The following is a 27,832-nucleotide window of genomic DNA, read 5'->3' as shown; positions in this document are numbered from 1 at the left end:
GTAGTTTGGCTGGAGAAGTTAATTATGGTAGCAGCTGTTATATCCATCTTAAATGGGAAAAAATTGAAATATATTCATAATTTTAGTTTTTCGTCAGATCTTGTTCAGGGAAAAATATTCTATGTGTTAATCGCAAAAAAATGGATGCATGAAAAGTGTAAGGCAATAAAAATGGGTTTTTGAGTGTGTACATTTTGAAGAATTTATTCAATTATTATTGAGGCCCCAAGTTTTAACTGTAGCAGTGAGGTTTATGTAATTAAGATGTATCTCATATATAAAATTGGTTTTGCAAAATTAACTAAATTTTATGAACTCATTTGAAACAAGGAGAATTCGTTTTTTCGATCTTCCCTAAGCTATTTCATTTAATTACTCTACCTCACTGACTTGAAACACAAGGGTGGAAAGGTATTGGTTAGTTTTAATGCAACATTAAAACTAATTGTTTCGATTTTTTAATTTAAAAAAATTACTTGTAAATTATAATGAATAAGAGATAATAGAAAGTACTAAAATAATAAAAATGTCATATAGAAAAATAATTAAAGTGTTGTGTTATATATATATATATATTACAATTTCATTGATAAAAATGTTTTTAATATTTTAATTAGTATTATTATTTTTGATCGGTAATAGGTGTTTTGTATTAATTTAGAAACGTAAGTACATTACATCATCAAGTAAAAGTACATCTATCATCTACCTCTGCTATTCTTCAGCCTTACATCTCTATTTTCCCCTTTTTAGCTTATTTTCATCTATAAGCTATTCCTCTATTCTAGACATTTACTATTTAAAGTTTTACAATCTTCACAATAACCCAGAAATACATAATAATAAATAAACTACGAGCTCCTATGTAATATGAAAATTCGAGCTCTGTTGCTTCCTATGCAACTTTATTGTCTGCCTACAGTTCTCTCTAAGCAAATTTTAAACTTGGTTTCCATTAGCATTTTCTTGGCTGACTGGATTTTTCTTGCTTTTTCTTTGCTATCCTTCTCATCAGCTCCAAGCAACAAAATTCTGCCCGTTTCTTGCTGCTGCCTAGCCGTCGTCCAGAAAACTGTGTTTCCATCTGCCCTAGAGCCGCCTCGCTTAGTCACCACCCGATCTCGACCAAGAGCCTCCACTGCTCCTTCAGCACCAAGGGACATTTCTTCAAGGCCCGACGCTTGCTGCTTGCTCTATCCATTCCACACGCTCCAGTTCCCTTACTACTCTTAGGTATGCTTCCTCAGCTTTCCTATACGTCAAGGGTTTGTCAACCCATGCTTTGCAAGAACCCATCTTTCATGAGAATGATTAATGGAAAGACGTGAATTACACATTGCACTTTACTCTAACTCAAACACATTCAACATAAAACTTTCCCACCTAGAGACTTGCTTGTGATTATAGAGTGAAGTTTAGAATTCAAGCAAAAAAACAATCTAAATTTTGGAAGATGCAGGAAAGTATAAATAAGTATACAAATCCTTAATACTTAGGAAATTGTATTTGGTGATTTTGTTTGAATTGTAGTAGTTGTATAGAACAGGCCCAATAGAAAAAGAGGAGAATATTATATCTAATAGATTATTTATGTAAATCATTATTTTACACTATCATAAACCAAAAACATTTTTCAACATTTAGTTTTCTCAATATAATATCTGACATAGATATTCTAACTATTGGCGCAACCATTGCACCTCCTTTTGATGCAAGTGCTTGTTTTAGAATATTATCAAATTTGTTGTATGTTATATCAGTATTGGTATTTATTCAAGAAAATGCCTTTATTATTATTTAATACTTTCATTGAGATGTGGCCACACTGACAATATTCGGGCTCTTTGGTGTTTAGCTTCTATTTCACCTCTATGCTCTGTCCAAGGAAAAGTGTTGATGGCTGTTGCAGGAGAGGAGACATCTGTGGTATGTTCTATAATTTTGATTGAGTTAGTATAATCAGACTTTCTATAATCTCTTTTATTTGAGTTCTTAGCTCTTCATGCTCTAAAACAGGTCGAGATTTGGGATATTGATAATGGAGAGCAGGTGGAGCACTTCCAATTACCTTGTTCTGATTCCTACGGAAATACGACTGATTTGTCTACAAAGTCACGAGGTGCACATTTGCTATGTTCCATCACTCTCAGAACATTTGGTTCTTTATATTTGTATATTATATATTTTTAACAATAATCTTACCAAGTGCGAGAGAAAAACTGATTTAGGACTTAATTAATTTAGAGTGGTATGTCAATTTTGAGCTGTGCATTTGGAGCACCAAACTTGTCAACATTTTTTTTGTTAATTCTCTGTTATCACCAATACCCAAAGCTTGTCTAATATTTACATAAAGCTTCAGAAGACCAATATATGTAAATCAGCATAGACCTTTGCTTGTAAAGGGAGCTAAAGAGGTTAGCATGGTTGTTGAATAATAATGTCTTTACAATGGAAGGCCAACCGAGATCCAAGGATCATCTTACAAAAACAGGCATAGACAGAACTAAACCACCAGATAGCAAGGTGGGATAAACAAAGTGCCTAATGGCCCTTTTTCATGCTTTGCACATCTGTGCACATTTAGTCAGCTTCCAAGTCTTCCAGAGGCTAATTAGCTAGTTAGGGAGAACTCCAACGTTCTTGGAGAAGCTTTTGACTAGTATTGCATAGCAAATATTCTTGGATATGAGTTTAGTTAGTTTGATGGAGCACTTTGATGCTTTTGGAATTGTTTTCCAACCCTTTGGGTGCTCTCCAAACTTGAGGAGCAGAGAAATTTTAGAAAGTCACTTAGTTGGCTCTGATCATCTCCTTCAAAATCACCTTTGTATGATCAAAATTTCAAAATTATATCATTTGGGCGCTTCCCATAATTTGGATGTTATCAAGTCTTTTAATTAATATTTAAGTAGTTCAATAGTGGAAATATCAAAAGGGACAACTAAGTGTAATAGTTCATTTTAAAGGCGTTGAAAATTTATTTCTAATTGATGCCTCGGAAAAGGGACTCTATTCATGATAAAAAATGATTATTCCTCAAAATGCTGAAAAGTGCTTCATAAAATTAATTATTTATTTTATAAAAGAAGTTTTGGCGTAGACATGGGAAAATTATTTATTTATTTATTTGATCGGTAAAAGGCTATTGCCAATTTTCATTAATATATTTTGAAAATTACATAATTTTCCCCGTTTAAAGTGCAGGCATTGGGGGGAAAAGAATGGGAAAGAAAACCCCTAGTGTAGCTTGGGACATTCACTTCCTATCTATATATGTACAAATGCCTCTGTTTCTTAACAGAGGTCTTTGAAAGGGCATCCCCCTTTTTACATATGAATCAAATTTTATACATTTTTATCTTCTTTGATTGTTTTCATAATTTGAGAACTCATTTCTTCTTGTCCATTTGCAATATTTGTTCTATGATTACACCTTGAGATCGAGATATTACATTAGTTTGCTGATTGATATTTTTCTTGCTATGATATTTACCATATATTGAAATTTTCCTTTGTGATTCCTTTTATATTTATGCCTGAAAAATTCCTGCGTATAGTCAATCTCAGCCAAGACCAATGTTAGTAATATGGGAATAGTTTGGTATTAGTCTTGAAATCCAATATCTATAACTTATCTAGATATGATAAAGATATCTATAACTTATCTAGATATTGTAATCACCTATAAATGGTCATCTAGACTTTTAGCCCCCTTCTCCGCATTTTGGCTAAATTAATTAATCATTTGCCTAGACCAAATTGCTAAAAATCAATTAATTTGATTATAACCTATAGTTTGACTATGCTATCCTAAGTTCATTATTTGATTAAAAGAACATGTCCCCTTTTAATTAAATAAAAGACCCCATTCTTCTAACCCACTCAATGTGCACACATAAAGCATTATTTCTATTTTACAAATTAAAAGAAAAGGCTCCTTTTGTCTCACATGCAAAGTCAACTCTTTGTTTATTGGTTGATTTGTGTGTGCACATGGATTAAGCCCATTTTCAAACTCCACCCTTGATCATCCATCATTTGATTTTGATCTCCACCGTCCGTATGTCTTTAAAAGAAAGAGCTCTCCCCTTGTCAAAGGATGCACACTCTTGAGTACTGTTATGCTATAGGTTTACCATTTGAATCCTTGAGAGCTTTTGTGGAGAATGTCTACTTCTTGTCTACTTTCTATCATTCATGGCATTTTAGTGTACTTGCATGTAGCTTAGTTCTCTTTTGCAATAATATAGATCACATAGCATAACTAGGCTGGTTTTTAATACTCTCATCTTGATTACAATAGCTGCATTTTGCATTTCATTAAGCTTACTTCACGTGTGCATTGCATTTTGAGGAATCCCTTTGTGGACACTTGCATTCTTGCATCTTGTCTCAAAGAAACCTCTTGTTGCATGGTTTACTAACAAGAAAATGATCTCTAAGGCTTAGTCGAGAGCCCTCATATACTTGAAACATACTTTCTTGCACTCTGTGGATAGGGAGCTCTAAGCCGACATCCAAGCATTCTGAACTCATGGAATCATTTGGATAGAAGGGTTTAGAGTGTGCCACCTTTTGAGTGTAAAGATATGATAAAATTACTACACTTAAAGGTCTTCCAAAAGATTAGGGCTAAACGAAATAGCTCCTAGATACACTTACCAAAATAAATAATATATGAATGAATTGTTACAAGATTCAAGAAGAGTTGGCAGATTAATGGATTTTCGGATGATTGATTGATTAATAGAGGAACAAATGTGTTCCTTATAAAGAATTACAAGGACGTTGTTTCTAAAAGAAACAACATAGACTGAAGACGGAATTAGAAACAAAACTAGAGACAGGATAGGAAACATTCCTATCTGGATTGAAGACAAAAGAGACAAGATAAGAAACATTCCTATCTAGACTGAAAGACGGACTACAGACAAGTAGTTGACTATTATAGAAAGTATAAGATATTATCTTAATACCCTCCCTTAATGGTCAACGTACGGATGTCGGAACATTCTGTGATAATTGAGACCCTCCTTGGATCTACAGAATGCTGAAACCAAGAAGCTTTGCCAGAAGAGTGCTATGACTCAAAATAAGTTGTAATTACAAAACTTCGTTTTTGTGGAAAAAATGGTAAAACCCAGAATCTCATGCAATCTTGTGTATTATAGACAACTTGAAATGATTTTTGAGGAGAAAATCAACAAACCCAGAAAAACAAAAACAAATTCAGTAGGTGAAAAATGCAGCTTCGCCTTGATCAGGAAGCTCGACAACTTGTGCTGTTGGCTGGGAAGCATTTTGCCTTGCTTGGGCAGCCAAACGTTTCCGGTACTCGAATTTCATATGGCCGAACTTGTGACAATAATTACACTGTACATTTTGCTTCGTAGAGCCATCCAAGGATTGAGCAGAATCAGTTGTTCTCCATTATGATGGATGAACGTATGCCCAAGATTTCTACTTTTTTGAGAAATTTATCTGTGCCCATCTAAGTTTCAGCTAGGGTTTATGAATCTGAAAATCGTGTCCATGCAAAATGTTACAAGATTCAAGAAGAATTGGCAGATTAACGGATTTCTGGATGATTGATTGATTAACAAAGGAACAAATGTGTTTCTTATAAAGAATTACAAGGACGTTGTTTCTAAAAGAAACAATGTAGACTGAAGACGGAATTAGAAACAAAACTAGAGACAGGATAGGAAACATTCCTATCTAGACTAAAGACAAAAGAGATAGGATAGGAAACATTCCTATCTAGACTGAAAGACGAACTACAGACAAGTAGTTGACTATTATAGAAAGTATAAGATATTATCTTAATATGAATAACCGAAAAACTTAATTAGATTTTCCATTTAGACTAACTACAGTATTAGATGAGTTTAACATTGACCTACTTTGCATTTCCATATGATCATATATGGGGAATGAGAGGATTGTTAAAGTATTGAAACTGGATTATTTTTAATAACATAGTTTTCTCTATTTGTCCCTTGATTTGTGAATCTATCAGCTTCTTTGTTTCCAAATGCCCAAAGGGTACAAAGAGAAAACCTAAACCTATTTCTTCCAATTCTAACAAATTTAACAAAATGTGTTTGAATCCCCCAAAACAGGCCTAATAAGCCATATATTTCAAAAGATTCAGCAGATGTACCAAGTTTTGGGTCGCATGGAACAATCAAACAAGATAATCTATGAAATGAATAACAAAACCCTTAAAATCACAAATAGTCGATAGAAACCCTCACACCTTCAAAGAAACCCAGAAAACCCACTGTGACACCCAAAACCAATCAGATCTTGGAAATCATTCCGACAAAACAAAAGCATTTACGGATATACCGCAATACAAATCAATTGATAAATTTAAAAAGCCATAATCCTAGCAGATTCTCTCCCGTTGTGCCGAACTAGATGAGAAAGATGGATGTATGCAAACGAATTTCAGCCCTGCGGGAAGCTTAAGCTGAAACTGTCCTGTGGTTCCTTCCACAAAGCCAAGAGGAATAATACTGCTGCCCGTATATGACTACTTATGATAAACTTTTTCCTTTTCTGTAGCTTTCTTTTATATGAAACTACTGTAAAGCTAGACATGGGAAAAATGATTTTATATTGCTTAAAAAGCTATTAAAAAAGTTGAGGGCTCATCTTGAGGTCGCTGATGAATTTGTTTTGCTTTTGCATTTTGGAGAGCTTGTGATCTTCTCAAAATGTGATATCCCTGTCAAAATAAATCCATATAATTAAATAATAAATTAACAGAATAATAATGAAATATGAATAATGTTAAATTTGCTATATTCATTGCATAATATATTAATATGAAACATGAGAAGTAAATATTATATAATATTTAGTGTAATAAAATAAATATATTATTAGTAGTAATATTGATATTAATATATTTGATATAATCTATATTACTACTATAATTTATGTTATTAATATATAATGATTAATGTAATTATATTATCAAATATAATTTAATTATTATGATATAATTATTATTGATTTAGAGTCACGACTCTTAGAATGAAGGAAGATAAATATAAAATAAAGAAACTTTGAGAAATCATCAATCAGTTAGGTGGAACTCTAAATCTTTGGTCTGTAAAAGTCTAAAAGGAAAACTCCCATAACAAATAATTTAATGTCCTAGCATGGGACATTTTGATTGGTAGCAAAGCAGGTTTTCCTTCCAACCTGTGAAACTTTATCAGAGATAGTTATAGAAAGGTTTCTTATCAGAGCAGGTAAAGAGAATAGTAGCTTGGATTTTGAGTTAAATTTCAGATGGCTACATCAGAATAAAGCTTATAATCCTTAACTGAAAATAAAATTTACAAGTCTGTTGAAATTTATATATTACTGGTAATCCAGAATATTTCCTCTAGAAGTTGTATTCGTACCTGTGACCCAAATTTAATCAAATATAAGCCTGTTCATTTAGTCCCGGGTAATGAGTGAAAGGAATAACATTATTAATGTTTAATTTGTGTAGTTTGGATGGGAGAGAAATCATTGGGCATGTGCATATTTATTATTATCTGTTGAAAGATGTACTTGGGAACATATAGAGTTGGGAATAAAATTTCAGGAAGCCATTCAGAGACCAACGAGCAATTTATTAAAGCCTAGCTTTATTCAAATATTTTATATAATTATCGGAAGGACTCTATAGTTTGAGCCTGAAATATTTAGAGACATGCCCAAATTTATAAAGTGAAGCCTTCGCATTTCAAAGCATTAAAAATCATTGGGTGTAAAGTTTGAACAAAATATTTGGAAAGAGAAAATGACTATTCAGCGCTTACCTATTACAAAGTTTGGCCAAAGAAATATCTAAAGTCTGGCAAATATTTAACATATCGGGCTGAGCATTTCATGGAGCTTGTGCGAGTCCAGCCGTCAATTTTTGCAGGTTGTGGGTGATGATTCTGTGGTTTGTGGTGGACGAGACTGAATTGATAGCCTTGAATCGACTGTATTGTATCGATTCAGTCTCCCCTATGAATGCATTCATCATACTTTGAATTAGCCAATACTTCTGACATGCCCCCTTATATTCAGTGCTGCTTCATATAAGCGACCACCTCTTTTCAGCTCATGGCATAGCTAGCTTCCTTCTCTGCTACATCACAGGTTACATATGACTTAGAAAGTGAATAATATCAAGTGGTCATATTGTCCATTGTCGCTGGTCGGTACAATAGAGAGTGCTGTCACAAGTTGTATACCTGATTTCATTTAGAATTCTGATAGTTGTGATCTCAAAATTAATCATAACAAAAGATAAAATGAAATGATTGCACGCTGGGAATAGACATGTTTAAGATATTCTAAGAAGTTCAAAACAAGTCTTATCAGCATGTGTAAAGAAAACTTTGCTAGTGTAACAATCACCTATGACAAAATGGAAGCTATCGAGTTGCATGGTAAGAGGAATCAAGCAACATATGATATCGATATGGAATCATAATAAAATGGATCGAATGATGAGAGCGCACAATGAAAAGGGGATCTGAAAGAACAACAAAAAACTGATCAATAACTGTCAAACATTTCTAATCAATAATTGGAACATCAGAATGATCAACACAATTTGTATATTGAATCAACTTCCCATAATTATATCAAGCTGGGCAGTGATTATAATTATCAAATGGATTTGTGCTAATTATAATTGAGTGAGTTCGGAAAAGGCAGGATGACAGCGATTGAAATGAAGAACACCTATCATTATAATCTACCTTTTAGATTGGGAAACGTATAGGCACCATATCATGATTTGTATCATTAACAGAAAATTTAGTATTGGCATCAATAATTTCTGCATCTGCAAGTGGAACATAAGTTTCAGCCCATTCATCAAAATAGGAATGCACTCAAAGTAACAACTGCAAAGGCATACCCAGCCACTAAGAGCAGAAGCAGATTATTGTTTGACATAGCACCAACCAGGATTGTCATTACCTCAGGAATGACAATTCTGACTACAGAACAACATAAATACTTACCTGGGCAGTAATTCATGTACTATAGTTGGGTCTTCTATACAACAGCACTCCACAGATACAAAATAAATAGACAAGAATATAAGACAGAAGAGAATCTGAATACAATTAGTCAAAACGACACATATAGCCAGTAACCTGCAATATTATATCACACATAGTACCCGGGAAGGGTATAAAACCAGTAAGAAAGGAAACTTTGCAATCTACGTCTGACACAATCAGACATAAATACATCACCAACATAGAAGAATTAGACTCGTCCATCTCTGAGGTAAGTATATTATACATTATAATGTTTTGAATAAATTCATTTAAGTAATATCTATGCTCAGTCCCTTTGTAAAATCTAAGCTAGAAGAAAAGAATAGGGATGCAATTCCAGCCAACGGGTTATTTCGAGATGGGTAAGGATTAGTGTCCCTGTAAGATGCCTTGAGGATTAACCAAGATAGGATTAAGGGCTCGGATCCATAGAAAGATTGAGGAAGACTGTTGAGTTTGGTGTCAAAGCAACCTATTCCATCTTAGCATTCCTTCTAGATCAGAGTTATGTTCATAATAACATGACCTTTTTAATTCACATATAGTTCATTACTTACCTATAAAGATAGCCTCAGGAGAGAGAACAAAGGTGTATTCAGGCTAGTCCAACCAATTGGTTATTCCGAGATTGGTAGGATCAACATCCCTATAGTTGCCTTGAGGTTTGACCAAGATGGGATCAAGTTGTCCTGAGGTTTGACCAATATGGGATCAAGTTGCCTTGAGGTCATTCCAAGATGGGATCATAGGCTTGGATCCACAAAAACATTGAGGGAGACTATTGAGATTGGTGCCTAAGCAATTTGTTTACATTCTAGGTGTTCTTCTTGTCTAAAGAATGATAATAAGTGCAAAAAAAACAAACATCCCCCTAAGTAAGCCACCTTGTGTGGAAGTATGAGATTGACTTGGAATAAATTATCTTGACTCACATTAAATTATCTTCACTCACATTTTCTTTGAAATTTATGCATACACATGTGGTAATGATCACTTGTGATTGCAAGATTCTATCGAAGAAGTAAATTTTGGAAATCATCATTTTGACTCTAGTGAACTGTAAGGCATTAATCAAGAATGCATGTATTATGTGTCCACATCGTGTCTTGTTTGTGTTTTCATGCATTCATATGTTTGCTTCATGTTTCATGTTTTCATGCATCCATATGTCTACTTCATGTATGTTTCGTGTTTTCATTCGTATGTTTTGTGTTTTCATGCATCCATATGTCTACTTTATGTATGCATTGTGTTTTCATGCATTATGATGTATACTAAATCTTCTTGCATCGAATTATATGTTTTGTATGATGGTTCTACAAAAAGTCATGTATAAATGGTTTTTGTTTGAGGACTGTCATGTCCCCATTTTGGAGGCAATTTGATTTAATTAATTTAATTAATTAGGTTGTCCAAAATAATGAATATTTTATGAGGATGACTAATTAATTATTTTAATTAAATAAATAAGTGATATTAAGTTAATTATTTATAAAGTTATCAAATAAATAAATATTAAAAGGTGACTTTATATTTAATTAATTTAATAAAGTGACTTGAATTATAAAATATTTTTTATAAAGTCACTTAATAGATAAAATAAAATAATGTTCTAGAAGTTTCTGGAGAAAGTGGAGAAAAAGAATAAATAGGCACCCCAAGCTTCATTCTAATCATCCAGTTGTTTATTTTCTCTCTTGACATCAAATTGTGATTCAGTCACATAGTCTATTGTGGAGCCAAGTGGTTTTAGATAGTCAGTTGATCTTTGGGAACGAAAACTCCCTTGGATTAGCATAACTGAGGAAGTGAAATATCTTCTAAAGAGTTGCACATTTGGAGGTGATACTTCAGTCACTTTAGCTAGGGCATCATTGGGCCTAAGGCCATTTTCAGAATTTCAGCATTTCAGGAGGCATTTTTAGTAGGGCCGAAATTATTGGAGGTCATTTCTAGCGGGTCCGAAATTATAGGAAGCCATTTTAAAGCAGTCCGAAAAAAGCAGGCCGAAAAAGCAGAACCGAAAAAAAGCAGGCCGAAAAAGCAGTCCGAAAAGCAGCTCCGAAAAAAGCAATCCGAAAAAGCAGTTTGAAAAAATAGTGGATTTGAAAAAAGCAATTCGAAAAAGCAAAATGAAAAAAGCAAATCCGAGAAAAGCAAGTGGAAAAAGCAGATCGGAAAAAAGCAAAGCAGAAGGGGCAGCATTGAAGAAAATTATTACAACCATCTACAATCAGGTTCTTCACTTCTCATTTAGCATATTTACTAAGAAATGTAGGCTTTCAGCTGACTACCAAATATAGCTTCAGCACTTCACTATTTCACATTGTATTTGTCTTTGTTTGCCATTTGGCATTATTGGTATCAAAGGAAGGCTAGGATTTTGCAATTGAAAGAGCGTTGTAATTTTTAGACTATCTATATTGCAAACCTAGAGTTTGAAGATCAGCTTATTAGTTTGCATGCCAATTGTTTGACAAAATGTCAATTGGCTGTAAGTTCTCTTTTTGACATAAATAATGTTATAATTTTGCATACTAAGTGTTTATATTAATGCCACTTGGTTATAAGTGCATTAATGCCATCTTAGGTTGCATCCAAAGTATTTGTCATAATTACTAGTTGCTGTAGCTGCATATTGCAAGTAGTTTAAGTCACATATATGTATTGAATATTGTCAAAATTAGTTGCACATTCATGTTAGGTCATTGTTTAGACAATTTGGAGTCTTTTTGTAAGTATTCTCTTTGATGCAAATCGAAACAAGAGTCATTGCAGCAATCTGAAAAGTTATATCAGTCATATGACCCCTTGTATGCAAAGTGTTTGACAAAATTCTTCGAGCCTTCAATCAGTTTTTTAAGGTTGGATTTGAGTAGGGTCATTACAAGGACAAGCAAAATCAGAGAGGGTAGGACTGTGATATCCCTATCAAAATAAATCCATATAATTAAATAATAAATGAAATAAATAATAATAAAATAATAATAATGTTATTTTTACTATATTCATTGCATAATATATTAATATGAAATACGAGAATTAGATAGTATATAAATTTTAGATTAATAAAATAAATATATTATAAGTAGTAATATTGATATTAATGTATTTGATATAGTCTATATTACTAATATAATATATGTTATTAATATATAATTATTAAGATCAATATTATAATTATTATTAATATAATTATATTATCAAATATAATATAATTATTATTTAAGTAAAGTCGTGACTCTTAGAATGAAAGAAGCATATATATAGAATAAAGAAACTTTGAGAAATCATCAATTAGTTAGGAAGAAATATAAATCTTTGGCATGTAAAAGTCTGAAAGGCAAACTCCTATAACAAATAATTTAATGTCCTAGCAGGGGACATTACACAAAAATCCTTGAGGGCAAAATAACTCTTGAAATTGCTGGATTTGGGTGGTGATAGATCCTCCCTAGCTGGTTTATGGTGGTTTCACTTCAAAATCACATTGGTGCTTGAATGGAGTTTTTTGTTTGTTGTAGAGACTTCGGGAATTTGCTTTGGTATTTATTCTAAGTTTTAGGTTGAGATTTTGAAGGGTTTCAGTCTTCAGAGGTTTTTACTGGCTGGCCATACCATATTTTCTAGGAGCAGATCAATCTGACTTTGCTGCTAAAAGGGTTGAGCTTGGGTGCTTAACGAATCTGGGTAATGAACCGTGGTGTGATTGCTGGTGACCATTTTGGAATCAATTTTTAAGGATTATCTGCTGGGTCTTCAAACTAGAAGAGCTGTACACTTCAAGCGGACTAAACAATCTGTCTAGGGCCAGTGTTGGGAGTTTTGGATTCAGCACAGGCCTATTTAGGGCTTTGTTTGTCATGGAGGGAGGTGTTCAGACATGTGATTATCATCAGTAGTTTAAATCTAGTTTAGCTTGATTTGAAGATCAAAATTAATTTTCTATATTGCCCCTGTTTTTTGTCTCTTTGGTACTTCTGGTTTGGAGCTAGAAACCATCAATTCCCTGCACTTTTGTACAGCAGCAGGGGGTTTTTAAGGCTGCCAGGAATTTTAGAAGTGAATATGCAACTCGGAGGTGTTGGATAATGCTAGTGGGAGGTGCCATTTGAATGTTTATGTCTCTGTTATGAACAGAAGACTCATCTCAGTTGACCGACAGGACCAACCTTTGTTCTAGAAGACTTGAACTATGTTATACAGATCATTTTGTGATAATATTTGACCTAATAATCTTGTTAGGGCTATCACCCCAAGCCCTATGATGTCTGGAGTGTCCGTTTGATAACTACCGTTGGTTGTCTCCACTAGCAAATTCTTACAACAGGTCCGTCTCAAGATTCTTAGATGTTTTTTAGTTGAATGTTCAGTTTGGTGCTTCATAGCATATTCTTTTGATGTATGTTTGCTTCAAAACTTGTAACAGGAGTTTCTATAATTGCTAACCTAAGTTACCAGATTCGTTTCTGGAGGCAGCAAACTCTGGTTCGGTATTGACTAAAGTCTGGTCCTGATCTAATTCTTTGTAAGGTCTGCTGCAGGTGGTCAAATTAGGCCTAAAGTCTGTCACACAGACCTGGGCTAAATTTAGGTGAATTTGCATTGAATTTCAAATGCAGTGGAAGGACATGACCAGACTTTGACATAAAAACTCATATTTTTGAAATTTTTAAAGTTTTTTTTTGTCTAACTTAGTCTATTCAATTCTCCAACCTTCAAATAGACCACTAAAAAGGCATAGAAGGTAAAACATATGTCATTTGGATGAAAACATTAATAGATATGGTGGTGTGTTTTGCTATGTTGCTTTACAATTAGTATAGTGGTGTATGAACTTATTCGCTGCTGCATATATACACACACACACACACACACACACATGTTTTTGTATGGACGAACCCAAAATGAATTTGAAGCCAGCCCATAATAATTTTGAATAAATTTTGAACCCGAATCTTGAATCCGAATCCGAACTAGCAACTTAGTTGCTAACATCATAGAAAATATTCGACAACAGAGTTCACGTATTTCCAAATATATCAGAGCCCATGATAGCATAAATATTAGTCTTTTCATTTTCATTGCTTTGAGTCTGTTGTGGTTTCACTAGAAAAGAATTTCAAAAAAAGAAAAAGAAAAAATCTAGGTCGATTGTTTAAAATTGATCATATGTGTGGTGAGAGATTCTCTGGTACAAATGTTGAAGCCCAGTCTTAGAGTAGAATCTCCAATAATACACAAAATTTCAAGCTTAAGAAGATTGACAAGGAGAGCACTCAGTCAACAGTCACAAAGTTATAGCAGCATTACAATTAACTGTCCCTTTTGGATTTAAAGCACTTTGATGTTTTTTTTCGCATTTGAAAAGGATGCTTCACTTGGGCAATTGTTTCATCCACATCTTTAGGATTAGCTACCATCATAGGATTCCTCAGATGGCTATGCAATCCTATGTTGTAGTTCACCTTCTTATGATCATCTTGCAAATTTTAGCCCATTTGGATAACCCTTTTTAGAATTCATGTGTACAAGCCTACATAACTTGGCCTTGTCGTTGAGCAGAGCATTTCCTATTGATAGAACTTTCCTCTTCATGATGAGTGGGATAAAATTGCTTTGAAGTGTAAATTTAAATTTTATCCCACTCAGAAATTGACGGTCGATTTCTTAGAGACAAATAATGAACACAAATATTAAACCAAGTATGTCTATTACTAGTCGAAATCACTATAGTACTGATGCTTATTCAAGTTGTGAGCTGAACCTTATTGATTTTATTGTATCCAATATGGGTCCTCCTTAATGACCGATTTTAAACTGCAGGGTCCCCTCAACTGATTTGGAAATGTAAAATATGATCAAAGCAATATATGGATGTGCTGCAGGTTTAATTGTTGCAATATATAGGATGAGAAAAATTTGAATTCCACTGTTTTTGTGGAATTGAGTTCAATTTATTGAATTTAATTTTCTAGAATCTAAGATTGATCGAGTCCTTAATGACCGATTTTAACCTGCAGGGTCCCCTCAACTGATTTGGAAATGTAAAATGTGATCAAAGCAATATATGGATGTGCTGCAGGTTTAATTGTTTCAATATATATCATTTGTGATATATAGGATGAGAAAAATTTGAATTTCACTGTTTTTGTGGAATTGAGTTCAATTTAGTGAATTTAATTTTCTAGAATCTAAGATTGATCGAGTTTGAGAAAATTTGCAGTTTTAGTTTTGCATTGTATATTATTTGTTGTAATTGTTAATTCTATAACTTTAAATCATATTGATCTAATTACAGATCGGACTGATCTGTTCTTGCATAAGATCCCTTCTAAGGTCTATATACTTGTCTTCCCTTCTTGATAGGTAACGGCGTCTTTCTTAGATAACTTGTTTCTTATCTAACTAATCTATTTGGTTAGTTTACGCATTAAACTAATATTGTTCTTTGGAAAGTCGCCGGTTTTGAGAAGAGCATTCCAGGCCGACTTTGGAAGGGACATGTCCTTTGTAAGGACACTCCCCTTGATCTCTATATTTAATAAGGGTGTGTTTGAAGTTTAAGGACACAAGAATCACAAGTCTACTCCTTAATCAATACTTCCCTACGATGACTTGCAGAAGTTAAAAGAATTTCCAGAATTATATTTCTCCATTCATTCAAAGATTGAATATTGAAGATCATCCACAACAAACATAGAAAAGGTACAATCTAAGTCTGATTCATAACAGAATTTTGCAGAAACTTTACATGGTATCAGAGCTTTGTTAGTCGAGTCTAGGCTCTATAAATTAAATAGTCAGAGTTGATATATATCTAGCATCATTCTTCTTTCTTCATGACATACACAATCAGACCCGAGGACAGGTTTGATGGGAAAAAACACTTTGATTCTTGGAATTTCAAAATCATAATGATTCTTGAAGAAAATGATGTAAAACAATTTGTTGATTCAGCATCCAGACAACTTGTTGTTGAACCTCATAAAACAATCTGGAGTAAAGGAAACAGGAAAGCGATACAGATTATATTAGATGGAGTGAAAAATGAAATAGTACCCATGCTAACAAAACATCAAACAACATTTGATATGATGAATGCATTATTAAAGGCATATGAGGTTAACAATGCAACTAGGGTTCTCGCACTAAGAAGGAAACCATATCATATACAAATAAAGAAGGGAGAATTGATGAATTCTTACTTCCTAAGGGTTGCCAGTCTAATAGATGAACTTGCAAGTATAGGAATCATCATTAATGACACGGAACTAACACTGATGGCTATAGATGGATTACCAAATTCATGAGAAACATTCTCACAAGGAGTAAGTGCTAGAGGCAATCTTCCTAACTTTAATAGACTTAAGGGAGATTGTGTTCAGGAAGAATCCAGAAAACTTAAGAAAGGGGGAAAGTTGAAAACTGAAGATGAAGAACTTCATGTTCTTAACACAAATTCCTATAAAGGCAAGACGAAGCAATTCAAGAAGAAAAAGGGTAATCAAAAGAATTATAAACCTAAGAAAGATCTATCCAAAATAAAATACTTCAAATGTGAAAACTCTGGACACTATAGATCTAATTGCCTTGAGAATTCTAAACAACAAATGAACTGTACAAACATTACTAGAGAAGAAGATAACTATGATCCTGAGATCGTGTATTGTATTTTGCACTATCAAATGAAGTCTTAAGTAAAGCATGGGTGATTGATAGTGGATCATCTCGACATATTACATGATATAGAGAAGCACTAGACTCTATATCAGAAAAAATTAATGGCGAAGTCACCATTAGTGATAATTCAACACATTTCGTAAAAGGAATTCAAAATCGCACCTTGAAACTAAAGTCGGGTAGTTCTCTTCTTCTCAAAGGAGTACTCTGTTTACCAGGAATAAAAAGGAATCTAATCTCGGTTACAACACTTAAAGATGGACATAATGTTGCATTCATGGATGGTAAAGTAATGCCCTGGGCCAAGAACTCCTCATTTAAGAAAGCAAAATGGATTGGTCAAAGAAAGGGATACTTGTATGAATTAAATTCAGAATCTAGTCGACCCACTTAAGCCTTAATCCATGAAGCTGCTGATATAAACGAAATATGGAACAAAAGGTTAGGACATCTAAATTTCAAAACCTTATCGACTATGGAGAAGATGGTTATTGATTTACCTAAGTTAAATAAACATCATTCAAGCATATGCAAAAGATGCGCTCTAGGTAAGAACACCAAAAGTCCATTTCATGATAGCAGTAGAAAAACTAACAATGTCTTGGAATTAATCCACTCAGATTTATGTGGACCTATGTCTGTTCTTTCTCTTGGAGGATTTTGGTACTATATACTTTTTATAGATGACTTCTCTAGGAAAACTTGACTTTATTTCTTAAAATGTAAAGAATTAGAAGAAATCTTTAAGAGATTTAAAATAATTTAAAACCCTAACTAAAAACTTATCAGTACATAAAATTAAAACTCTTAGGACTGATAATGGAGGGGAATATACCTCAGATTTGTTGAAAGAGTTTTGTAAAGAAATAGGAATTAAGAGGGAGTATACGGTTCCTTATAACCCACAACAAAATGGGGTAGCAGAAAGGAAGAATAAGACAATTATAGCTGTAAGAGCTATGATATTTGATCAAAATCTAGGATATTATCTTTGGGTAGAAGCATCTTGTACTGCTGTCTATATTCAAAACAAAAGTCCTCACTTCTATCTTAGGGATTAAAAACTCCTGAAGAAGTTTTTACTAAGGTTAAACTTAATATAAGTCATCTTAGGATTTTTGGATGCCCAGTATATATACATGTTCGAAAAGAAAAGAGAACTAAGTTAGAGCCCCTTGGGAGGAAAGGTATTTTTGTTGCATATAGTGAAATATCTAAAGCATATATGATTTTTATACGTGGTCAAAAAAATATTGAACTTAGCAGGGATGTAATTTTTGAAGAAGATTTAGCATTCAAAAGGGCCCTAAGTTCCAGAGATCCCTCTCCCTTACCTAGTTCTGAAGGAAATATTGAATCTAAGTCTTAGAGGAAGAACATTGAAGAAATTGCAGATGAAAATTCAAAATCTCAACCTTGAAGAAACTCAAAATTCTAAGAAAAGAGCACTTTGGGCCATTAAGATAGTAGAGGAAGCAAAAGACTTTGCTACACCATTTGGAACCTCCAGAGAAAGGAAAAGACCCAATATATTTTCTAGTTGTGTAGCAAACATGAGTGATTTCCAATGTTTTAGATGCTATTAAACATACAACTTGGAGGGATGCCATGATGGAGGAATACCAATCCATTATGAAGAATGATGTTTGAGAAATTGTTCCAAGAGCTAAAGGTAAATCTGTTGTTTTTTCCAAGTGGGTATTTAAAATCAAGCATGCTGTTGACGATAGCATTGAAAAATATAAAGTCAGATTCGTAGCTAGGGGATTTTCTTAGAAAGAGGGGATTGATTATGAAGAAACCTTTGCTCCTGTTGCAAGATACACCTCTGTAAGAGCAGTCCTAGCTATTGTAACATCAAAAGGATGGAAAGTACATTAGATGGATGTAAAAACAACATTTCTGAATGGAAAGATTATAGAAGAGGTATATTTGGAGCAACATAAAGGATGTGAAACTAATAACCCTAAAGTTCTTGTTTGTAGGCTCAAGAAAGCTCTCAATGGGCTTAAATAGGCTCCAAGGGCATAGTATGAAAGGATTGATAAGTATCTCACTGTCTTAGGATTCTCTAAGAATGAAGCTGATCCAAATCTATATTATAAAAGGGATAAAGATGATATGGTAATTATAATACTGTATGTTGATGATTTACTAATAACAGGTGATGATCATCTTATAGATCAATGGAAGAAAGATCTAATAAGAGAATTTGAAATGAAAGATTTAGGACTCCCTCATTACATCCTAGGATTGGATGTATGACAAAATTCTGACAGCATCATACTTAATCAAGGAAAGTATACATTAGACATCTTGAAGAGATTTGGAATGTGGAACTGCAGACCTATGTCTTCTCCAATGGAGATAATCTACATAAACTTAAGGAAGCAACAACAAAATCACCCTCCATAGATTCTAACAACAAAATCACCCTCCATAGATTCTACTCTTTACAGACAGATGATTGGGTCCCTTATGTATTTGGTAAATACAAGACCTAATATTTGCTATGCTATTAATGCCTTAAGTTAGTTTATTTGCGAGCCAAAGGAGATTCACCTAGTTGCAGTCAAATATATCATGAGATACTTACAAGGCATTCGTAACCTTGGACTCAAGTATGAGAAAGTTGAATTGGATCTACATGGATAAATAGACTCAGATTGGGCTGGCAGTGTCACTGAGAGGAAAAACACTTCAGGATGCTGTTTTAGTTTAGGCTTAGCGATTATATCTTGGATATGCAGAAAGCAGTTTTCAGTAGCACAAAGTTCCACAGAAGCCGAATTCATTGCTGCAACAATGGCCTCTCGGGCAGCAGTTTGGCTTAGAAAGTTACTTGTGGGACTATTTGGTCTAGCCATGATAATCAAAGTTCCATCAAGCTTTCTGTGAATCTAGTTTTTCACGACAGGTCCAAGCATATTGAAATTGCTTACCATTATGTTAGAGATATGGTAGACAGGAATACAGTAAAATTATAATACATTTGTACTGTAGATCAAACATCAGATATTCTTACCAAACCTCTCTCTCTCGTGAAGATAGAGCACTTCAAGAAAAGACTTGGTATGGTTGAATTATGAAAACTTTTTATTCTTTAAATTATTAATAAAATAATTTTATTGTCAGGCTATTGACTGTTATGGCCTCCACCATTTGTATTCATTATTTAAGAGGTGATGATGTCTAAGATAATGAATGCTTGTAGAAAAGACATTATGAGAGATGACGATCTCTTAGATAATGTGTTGAACAGTAGAGAACTACTATCAGATCTAGATGAGTTCAAGATCATTTGTGACAGACATTTCTATGTCTATGAATCACAACTTGGATAAAGAAAGAGTTTATTCTTTGGACTTTATCCTGTGTTCTGGTAGATCTTAACTCAGGATCAAGTTGTTATATAGGATTGCCAATACCTATGAGTCACAACCTGGATAAATGAAAAATTTAATCATTCTTCGGATTTTATCGTGTGTGTTGCATTACATGCAATACTGACATCACTAGTATAAGTGATAAGTCATATCACAAGATGGAATATGACTTAGTATCATGTTTTCAATGATACCACATGCTAAGAAGATTTAGATAGATATAAAATATCAATCTTTTCTTTTTTCATTTTAATTGATGTTGCTAGATATGATATCTCTTAGTATGATTATCAAGTTAAGAGGGAGTGTTAATTCTATAACTTTAAATCATACTGATTACAGATCCGACTGATCTGTTCTTGCATAAGATCCCCTCTAAGGTCTATATACTTGTCTTCCCTTCTTAATAGGTATCAGTGTCTTTCTTAGATGACTTGTTTTTTATCTAACTAATCTATTTGGTTAGTTTAGGTGTTAAACTAGTATTGTTCTTTGGAAAGTCGCCAGTTTTGAGAAGAGCATTCTAGGCCGAGTTTGGAAGGGACATGTCCTTTGTAAGGACATGCCCATTGGTCTCTATATTTAATAAGGGTGTGGTTGAAGTTTAAGGACACACAAGAATCACAAGTCTGCTCCTTAATCAATACTTCCCTAAGAGGACTTGCAGAAGTTAAAAGCATTTGCAGAATTATATTTCTCCATTCATTCAAAACTGAATATTGAAGATCATCTACAGCAAGCATAGAAAAGGTACAATCTAAGTCTGATTCATAACAGAATTTTGCAGAAACTTTACAGTAATGTTTTCCACTTGGGCTTTGTATTTTGCTATTCCACTCCTATGCATATTATAGGCATGCAATGTTCGGTATCTTTCTTTGGAATAGCATTAGAAATTGCCAAGTTGAAGCAATTAAAATAGTTCTCTGAATTAATAACATTTTTCTGTGGCAGGAATGTGCATGGCTCTTAAGGCATTCCATCATCTTGGATCACAAGGATTCTTAAGCATTTTGGCTGGGTTAGTATGGCTATTTTGATTAATTAATAGCTTTAAGATTTTTTTTTCCTAAATAAGAATGACTTTAAAGTATATCTCAGCACTATCTTTCTTAAGAGGTGAATTTGGATTTCAATTTCAATTAGAAGTTGTGAATTTGAAACTTGTGTAAGTTTTCTAAGTTGATCAACATTTCTAAGGCTTACTGGAAAGTGGCATAAATGCAATTGCTATCATTTGGTTTTCATTTCATTCATCCTCCTTCAGAACTATTTGTACTTTCTTTTACATATTGGCAGTATTGTTGTACAACTATATTGGATTCACATGCATGTTCTTAGGTGTGAGAACATACACGCTAACAGAATAAGAAGAACATAGCATTATACTACAATTATCTTGTATAAAGATGAATTGCAATGAAATTAAACCCATAGCAAGTGATGAATTACAATTCAAGTTGAATATCTATTTATAAGTAACAAAAGATACGTTGTGAATAGTCATGTTGGTTAGTATTGATTGGATCACATGAACTGAATACTTGACTATTAATATCACTTTTAATTGGTCTTTTAAGTACAATAAATGCCGATTTTCTTACTTGACTAAGCTGTCCACAACATTTCTCCAAACTGTATTGTTGCATTTACAAAATCTTTATATGCAGGTCCGTTTATGTTGTAACGCTTGTCAACACAATATCTTTTAACATTGAATTTCTTGTGCATAGCCCTAGCATTAACTTAATTTCCTTGGTGTTAAATATCTCATGATCATTCCTTGAGAATCTGAGGTATTGATATCAAAATCATCATCATAATCATGGTATGTTGTAAAAAGTTTATAACACTCCATTCATGCATAAATAATAGTCTCACTTCAGAAATCTAGCCTTCGAAAATATTTTGAGTGTGCCAAAGATGGCCAAGCAAAACATATTGGTGTACGTATGCATTTGTACCAACTTTTAAACAGAGTTTCAATAATGTATAGGATTGTTCATTTGTTGGATTCTTTTATTCCACTTATATTTGTAACAATTTTTAATAATAATATCCTCAACATTAAATTCGATAGTCATATTATTAAATTTGTTATTCAAAGTTCAAATTTCCTTCTTTAGTTTTATGGTAACTCGTCACTGAAGTACTTTGATAACAATGTAGAAATTATTTTAGGGGAACAAAATATTAGTCATTTTATTATTTTCCTTTAATCTCACCTTTGTAGAAACCAAGTATTATTTTCCTTAATAATATTTGGGGAAACAGCTCATAAGAGGCAGTTGTCCGATTTTCCCATCTTACGTTCCTTTCCTTTTCAAAGTATGTGTTGTTTTAAGGATTCAATTTTTTCCTTTAATTTTGATTGATAGATGAGGGTTTATTGGCTTGTTCGGCTGTGAGATGTAAATTGGCGTAGAATGCTGAGGCACTATGCACGTTTTCACTACAATAGCACAATTTGGAGTTTTCCTTGTAGTTCCTGCTGGGCACTGACCCTGTGCCTTCAGTGTGGTAATTCCCTATATTTATCACTTCATGCCAACCTGGTTTTATGGAGATTCAGTTAATTTACTAATATATTTTCACAATTTATCAGAAGCACCCAATGCTACTTTCTATGGTTAGTTTAATAGCTTTTTAATGATTTGACTGGTTATAGACACTCCATCATGCACATACATTGGCACCACTATAAAGTACAAACATTTGTAAAAGGGCCATCATAAGATATGATATTTTGTTCAACTTGTCCGAGAAATTACAGTTGCTTTAACACTCACTTCTTTCAAATACCAATGCGAGTATGCAGAAAACGATTTCTCAGACATTATAATCAACATCCAATTATATGTAGGATATAATTCAATTGTTTCTTCCATTTGTTCTTTTTTTTACACAGTCCAAAGCAAACCTAATCTTAAGCCAATCTTAGTTATTAAATCTACTAGTAGTCTGTTATTATTGAGACATTCCTTGCCTTTAAGTTTCATTTCAGGAGGATTTATAGCTATTCATTTGCAAGTTCAGAAAATTCAGTGGTGCATGAATGAAATTTGAACCCCACGCAGACTCTTGTATGTATAGAGCACCCTTGCTGACCACTATATTTTTGCACCCCTTCGTGATTCCTTCAGTGTTTAGTATTCAGATATTTTTACAAAAAGTTCGCGCTGTAATGGATTTTTTGAGATGTTGCACAGATTTAACAAATACTGAAAGTAGAGAGACTGTGCACGAGAGATCGAGACTTAAAACTTTAATATTAGGAAATAATAATAATAAGTCTGACCTCTTTATGATTTGTGCCGGCCATTTGAAAATTCTTTCCTAATGTAACTATTTCTCTTCTTCCCTGGAAGTTCTGTTACGTTATCTGCTAAAACGAATGCTGGAAACAATGGTTCAGCCCAAAATAGCTTGAATACAATCAGCTTGACTATGCAGGTGTATCACGATGACTCAACCACACTTAAAAAGATTCCAGTCCAATATCAGCTTGATACCTTTGTGTAGTAGAACTTCCACCTAAAGTGCACACCTGATATTAGAACTGGGTAACAATTTGTGTGTTTACTCTGATTTGCCGTGTGACTTCCTATTTCAAGGACTTTATATTGCTGTTTACTACTTCCCTGCGGTGGCGTCTCCATTTGCAGTTTACAATGGTCTTGATGGAGATCCCTTCACTAATCTATAGGATAGTATAGCCCAGTTCTCGTTGGCCAACGATATTCTTATTTTGGGAGACTTCAATGCCCATACTGAACATGCTTAGACTCTTATCCACAACAAGGCGACTGACTCAATGTATATCGGGGATTTTGGTCCTACTTCTTTTGGGCTCTTGAGGTCCTCCAATGACGTTGTTGGCTCCCTTACGAAGTATGGATGCAACCTTCTTCAGTTTAGTGAGGCTTCTGACTTGGTGATCCCGAATGACTTGATTGCTTCCTTGGCTCTCATCTTTTCACTTGAAGACCCCACAGGGTTGGGCCAGTGTGGTCGACTACAGCTTCTCTGGCCAATTGTTCCTTCCTTCCATCCATCACTTCTCCATCTCCCATATCCCCTTGGCTGATCACACTCTCTTTTGTCTCTCCTCCAACCCCTCACAACCCCTCCCCCCTCCCACGGTCTCTCCCCTGTACCCTCTTTCACTTTGACAGTTGTGATGCGCATCTCTTCACACTCCACCTCATGCAACTCCTCTCTCTCAGGCCCTTTTTCTTCTCCTCTTTGGAGTGCACCGAGTACATGTTCAACTGTCTCTCCTCCCTTTGGGAGGCCTCCATGCTTTCCTTCCCCCACTCCACTACCACCCCCCTCACCTTACTCGACTAGATTGAGGAACAATTCCCCTATGAATAGTTGCTATGCACATCTCTTCACACTCCACCTCATGCAACTCCTCTCTCTTGGGCCCCTTTTCTTCTCCTCTTTGGAGTGCACGGAGTACATGTTCAACTGTCTTTCCTCCCTTTGGGAGGCCTCCATGCTTTCCTTCCTCCACTCCACTACCACTCCCTCGCCTTACTCGACCAAATTGAGGAACAATTGCCCTATGAACAAATGGTATGACATAGACTGTAAGGATTCCCATAGGAGGTTGTGCTCAACTTTCATTTCCCAACACCCCTTCGTTTCCTAGTTGAAAACTTCCTACCACGACCTCCTCTGCTACAAGAAATGTTTCATCGTTTTTTAGCATAGGAGAACCCTCTCAGTCTCCCTTATTTGCTTCCCAAATCCTTCTGGTGCACTCTCTCCCCCTGTTGCTCCTGCCTCTATTCTGAGTTGGAAAACAACCTTTTGGTCTCTAATACCACTGAGTTTAATGAAATCCCTAGCCAACTTCTCTTCCAGGTCACCTCTCTCCCCCATTGCCACTTATTCACTTGGACCAATGTTAAGGAAGCAATCAAAAACTTGAGTTGCAGCAGAGCGACGAATGAGGAAGATTTCTAGGCTAGGCTCTTCAAGCTTGGGTGCCCAATCTTGGGGTCTTATTTGTTTACCGCATAGATTAATTAAGCAACGCACACAGGAAATAGACACGAACACCAAACAGAAAACAGCAGAACTCTTATTATTATTCCCATATGCCAACAGTACACTATGCTTTCATGGTAAGATATCATATCCTCAAAGGGGTTATAAATATCTTCCGAAGAACTTTCCTGAAGGAGTCCGTCGGCCAGATACATTATGCCTGCTACAAACTGTTTACCCGTCGGCTACATAACAAGACTTTTACCCAAGGGACCCGTCGACCGATGCACAATTTCTACCGACGACATCATCCCCCCCCAAAAAGAAAGTCGTCTCCTGACGACTAGCAAAATTAGGAGACAACCCACAATTGAGAAAAAAGAAATACTAGAGAGAAGAAGGAGGGGTCCCAGAAGAGTGCTGTTGACGACGCAACTCATACACCTGGTCAGTTCGGATGCGTAGATCTGTCTGAATCTGTGAATTAACTTCTACGGCCTCCTTCAGTGAATTTGTCTAAATACGGTTTTTATTGATATCGTATGGATTTCACAGTAAAGGTCATTGTACGGTATTTAGTACATGAAACAAGGAGCACCACCGTACGGATTTCATAGTAAAGGAGGAATAACGTACGGTTTTCAATGTCTGCAGGATGGTGTACAGCTTTCTAGATAAGTAATGTGTAGTACGGTTTGCAATGTAAGGCTTTCAGATAAAGTAATGTGTAGTACGTTTACAAATATGAAGTACAAGTTTGAAGGCACGACTTTATAATATATAGGCCTTGTGGGGGTACCAAAGACAGAGTTGCAGATAAAATTGATGAGCCCTCTTCGATGTTGAGCTTGTACAGATCCTGTAGTGTAACAGAGGAGGACAATAGCATTGACTGATCATCTTGAGTTGAAATCCCCACAAGGTTTTCTTGCTCTTTCCTTGGCGGCAGGTATTTGCAAAAGAATATACAACTTGCAAGTGGTAGCGTACGGATTCCAAATTGTTCTCATGGCATGACCGTACGGTAACCACACCATTCCCATAACCCACCGTACGGACTTTTTTTGGGGCAACCACTCTATACACTTGTGCTCTTGCTGCTGTACGGATTTCTCAATTTCATCACCATACAGATTTAGCCTGCTCATCGTACGAAATTTGGAGGAAGAGTACAGTTTTGTAGATTGTAAAGGCTGAGAGGTACGGCTTTCTAGCAAGTGTATGGTTTTTCCCTTCCCTGGAAAGTACGGATTTTATGTAGTTTGGCATTCATCATTTTGCATCCGTACGGTGTACGGTTTTTAAAAGGAGCTAAAGTGAAGACAATGTACGGATTTTTGAGCTTTGAACAAAACGGGTTTTAATGTATGATGTACGGATTTTATAACAATGATGCACTGTACGGATTTCCATCATTCCTACCATACGGATTCAGGGAGGGAAACTGTTGTACGGATTTGTGGTCTTCTGGTGCAGGCAGGTTATGTACGGATTTTATGTAGTCACCGTACAGCTTTTGATCTTTATCACCGTACGGACTTTTCAGATGTAGTGTGGCCGTACGGATTTATCAGATGCAGTCGTACGGCTTTTGACTCCCTATCACCGTATGGACTTTCAGAGGTAGTGTGGTCGTACGGATTTATCAGATGCAATCAGAGAAGCACCGTACGGATTTTTACAAGTCAAATATGGGCACCATACGGCTTCCTCAAGCACGTACGGATTTTACAATAAGTAACACCTTACGGCGTACGGATTTCACACATCCACCGTACGGATCTCTCAGAAGATGGAAAATGGCATATTTTTTTTTAAAAGAATAGAGTTCTGTATGGTTTTTAGGGGAGAGTATCGTACGGTATTCAGTATATGCAAGAAGGAGCACCACCGTACGGATTTCAGGAATACCGTACGGTTTTTAATATCTGAAGGTGGGTGTACAGTTTCCAGTTCACATATGAGGAATGGTGTACGGTTTTTCAGATAATTTAATGTGTAGTACGGTTTTCAAATTTAAAGTACGATTTTGTAGACAAGTACGGCTTTTCCAGAAGATTGAAATAGTGAAGACGCCTTCATAATTGTTTCATCAAAACTCGTGTGCGTGGCAGCTCCAGGAAGGAGGCATCCATATGCAATCAGCAGACAGTGTCAAGATTGAAGCTGTACGGATTTCATCACAGAAGGGTGACAGGAGGTTTTCTATAAAAAGAAAAAAAAACGACGACAGAATCAAGTTGCTTAGAATGAGTATCAGATGATGCCATAGGGAAGGGGAAGCATCAGCGATTGCTAGAAAGAGTGTAGAATGGGCAGAAAATGACAGAAATGGTGTGTTCCGTGCAGTTTTGTGTGGGTTTCAGAGTGCTGATTTGGTCTTGGCGGCGAGGGGCGTTGCCCTTCGACCTCGCCCTGTACTCCGGGGCGCTGCCCCAGGACCTCGCCGGGGGCGTTGCCTCCTGGACCCCCAGTCTTTGTGGATATCAGTCATGGAAGTCTGACCAGTTGAGAAGACTTGGAGCTGCTGTAGGCATGGAGTGTCTGTGTACCAGAGGCACTGAGAGTAGGTGTTGGCCGTGAGGCTGTCTTGGTGGATGCGTAGAGAGCTCGGGAGGAGCTGATCATCTAGATGGAGGCAGTGCAGCGACACTTGGCTCAGGGTACCAAGGAGTTGGAAGCAGAGAAAGT

The 27,832-nt window shown here is 35.1% G+C and overlaps 1 protein-coding gene across 6 annotated transcripts in view; it reads left to right on the top strand.

The window, feature by feature from the left end:
• EMB2757 (Transducin/WD40 repeat-like superfamily protein) overlaps nucleotides 1-27,832 on the top strand; it is a 254,050-nt gene that overhangs the window by 68,379 nt on the left and 157,839 nt on the right. For all 6 annotated transcript variants that reach the window (XM_089820808.1, XM_089820807.1, XM_089820803.1 and 3 more), the window contains 3 exons: nucleotides 1,856-1,926; nucleotides 2,017-2,119; nucleotides 21,098-21,164. In XM_089820808.1, coding sequence (XP_089676934.1) covers nucleotides 1,856-1,926; nucleotides 2,017-2,119; nucleotides 21,098-21,164 — 241 coding nt within the window. The remainder of the gene's footprint in view (nucleotides 1-1,855; nucleotides 1,927-2,016; nucleotides 2,120-21,097; nucleotides 21,165-27,832) is intronic.

The sequence above is a fragment of the Cupressus sempervirens genome, chromosome 3, assembly GCF_028749045.1.
Source record: "Cupressus sempervirens isolate cs-2001-9-10 chromosome 3, ASM2874904v1, whole genome shotgun sequence".
NCBI classification, from domain to species: domain Eukaryota; kingdom Viridiplantae; phylum Streptophyta; class Pinopsida; order Cupressales; family Cupressaceae; genus Cupressus; species Cupressus sempervirens.
The sequence above is the reverse complement of the archived record's forward strand: the minus strand, read 5'-3'. Positions and strand labels throughout refer to the sequence as shown.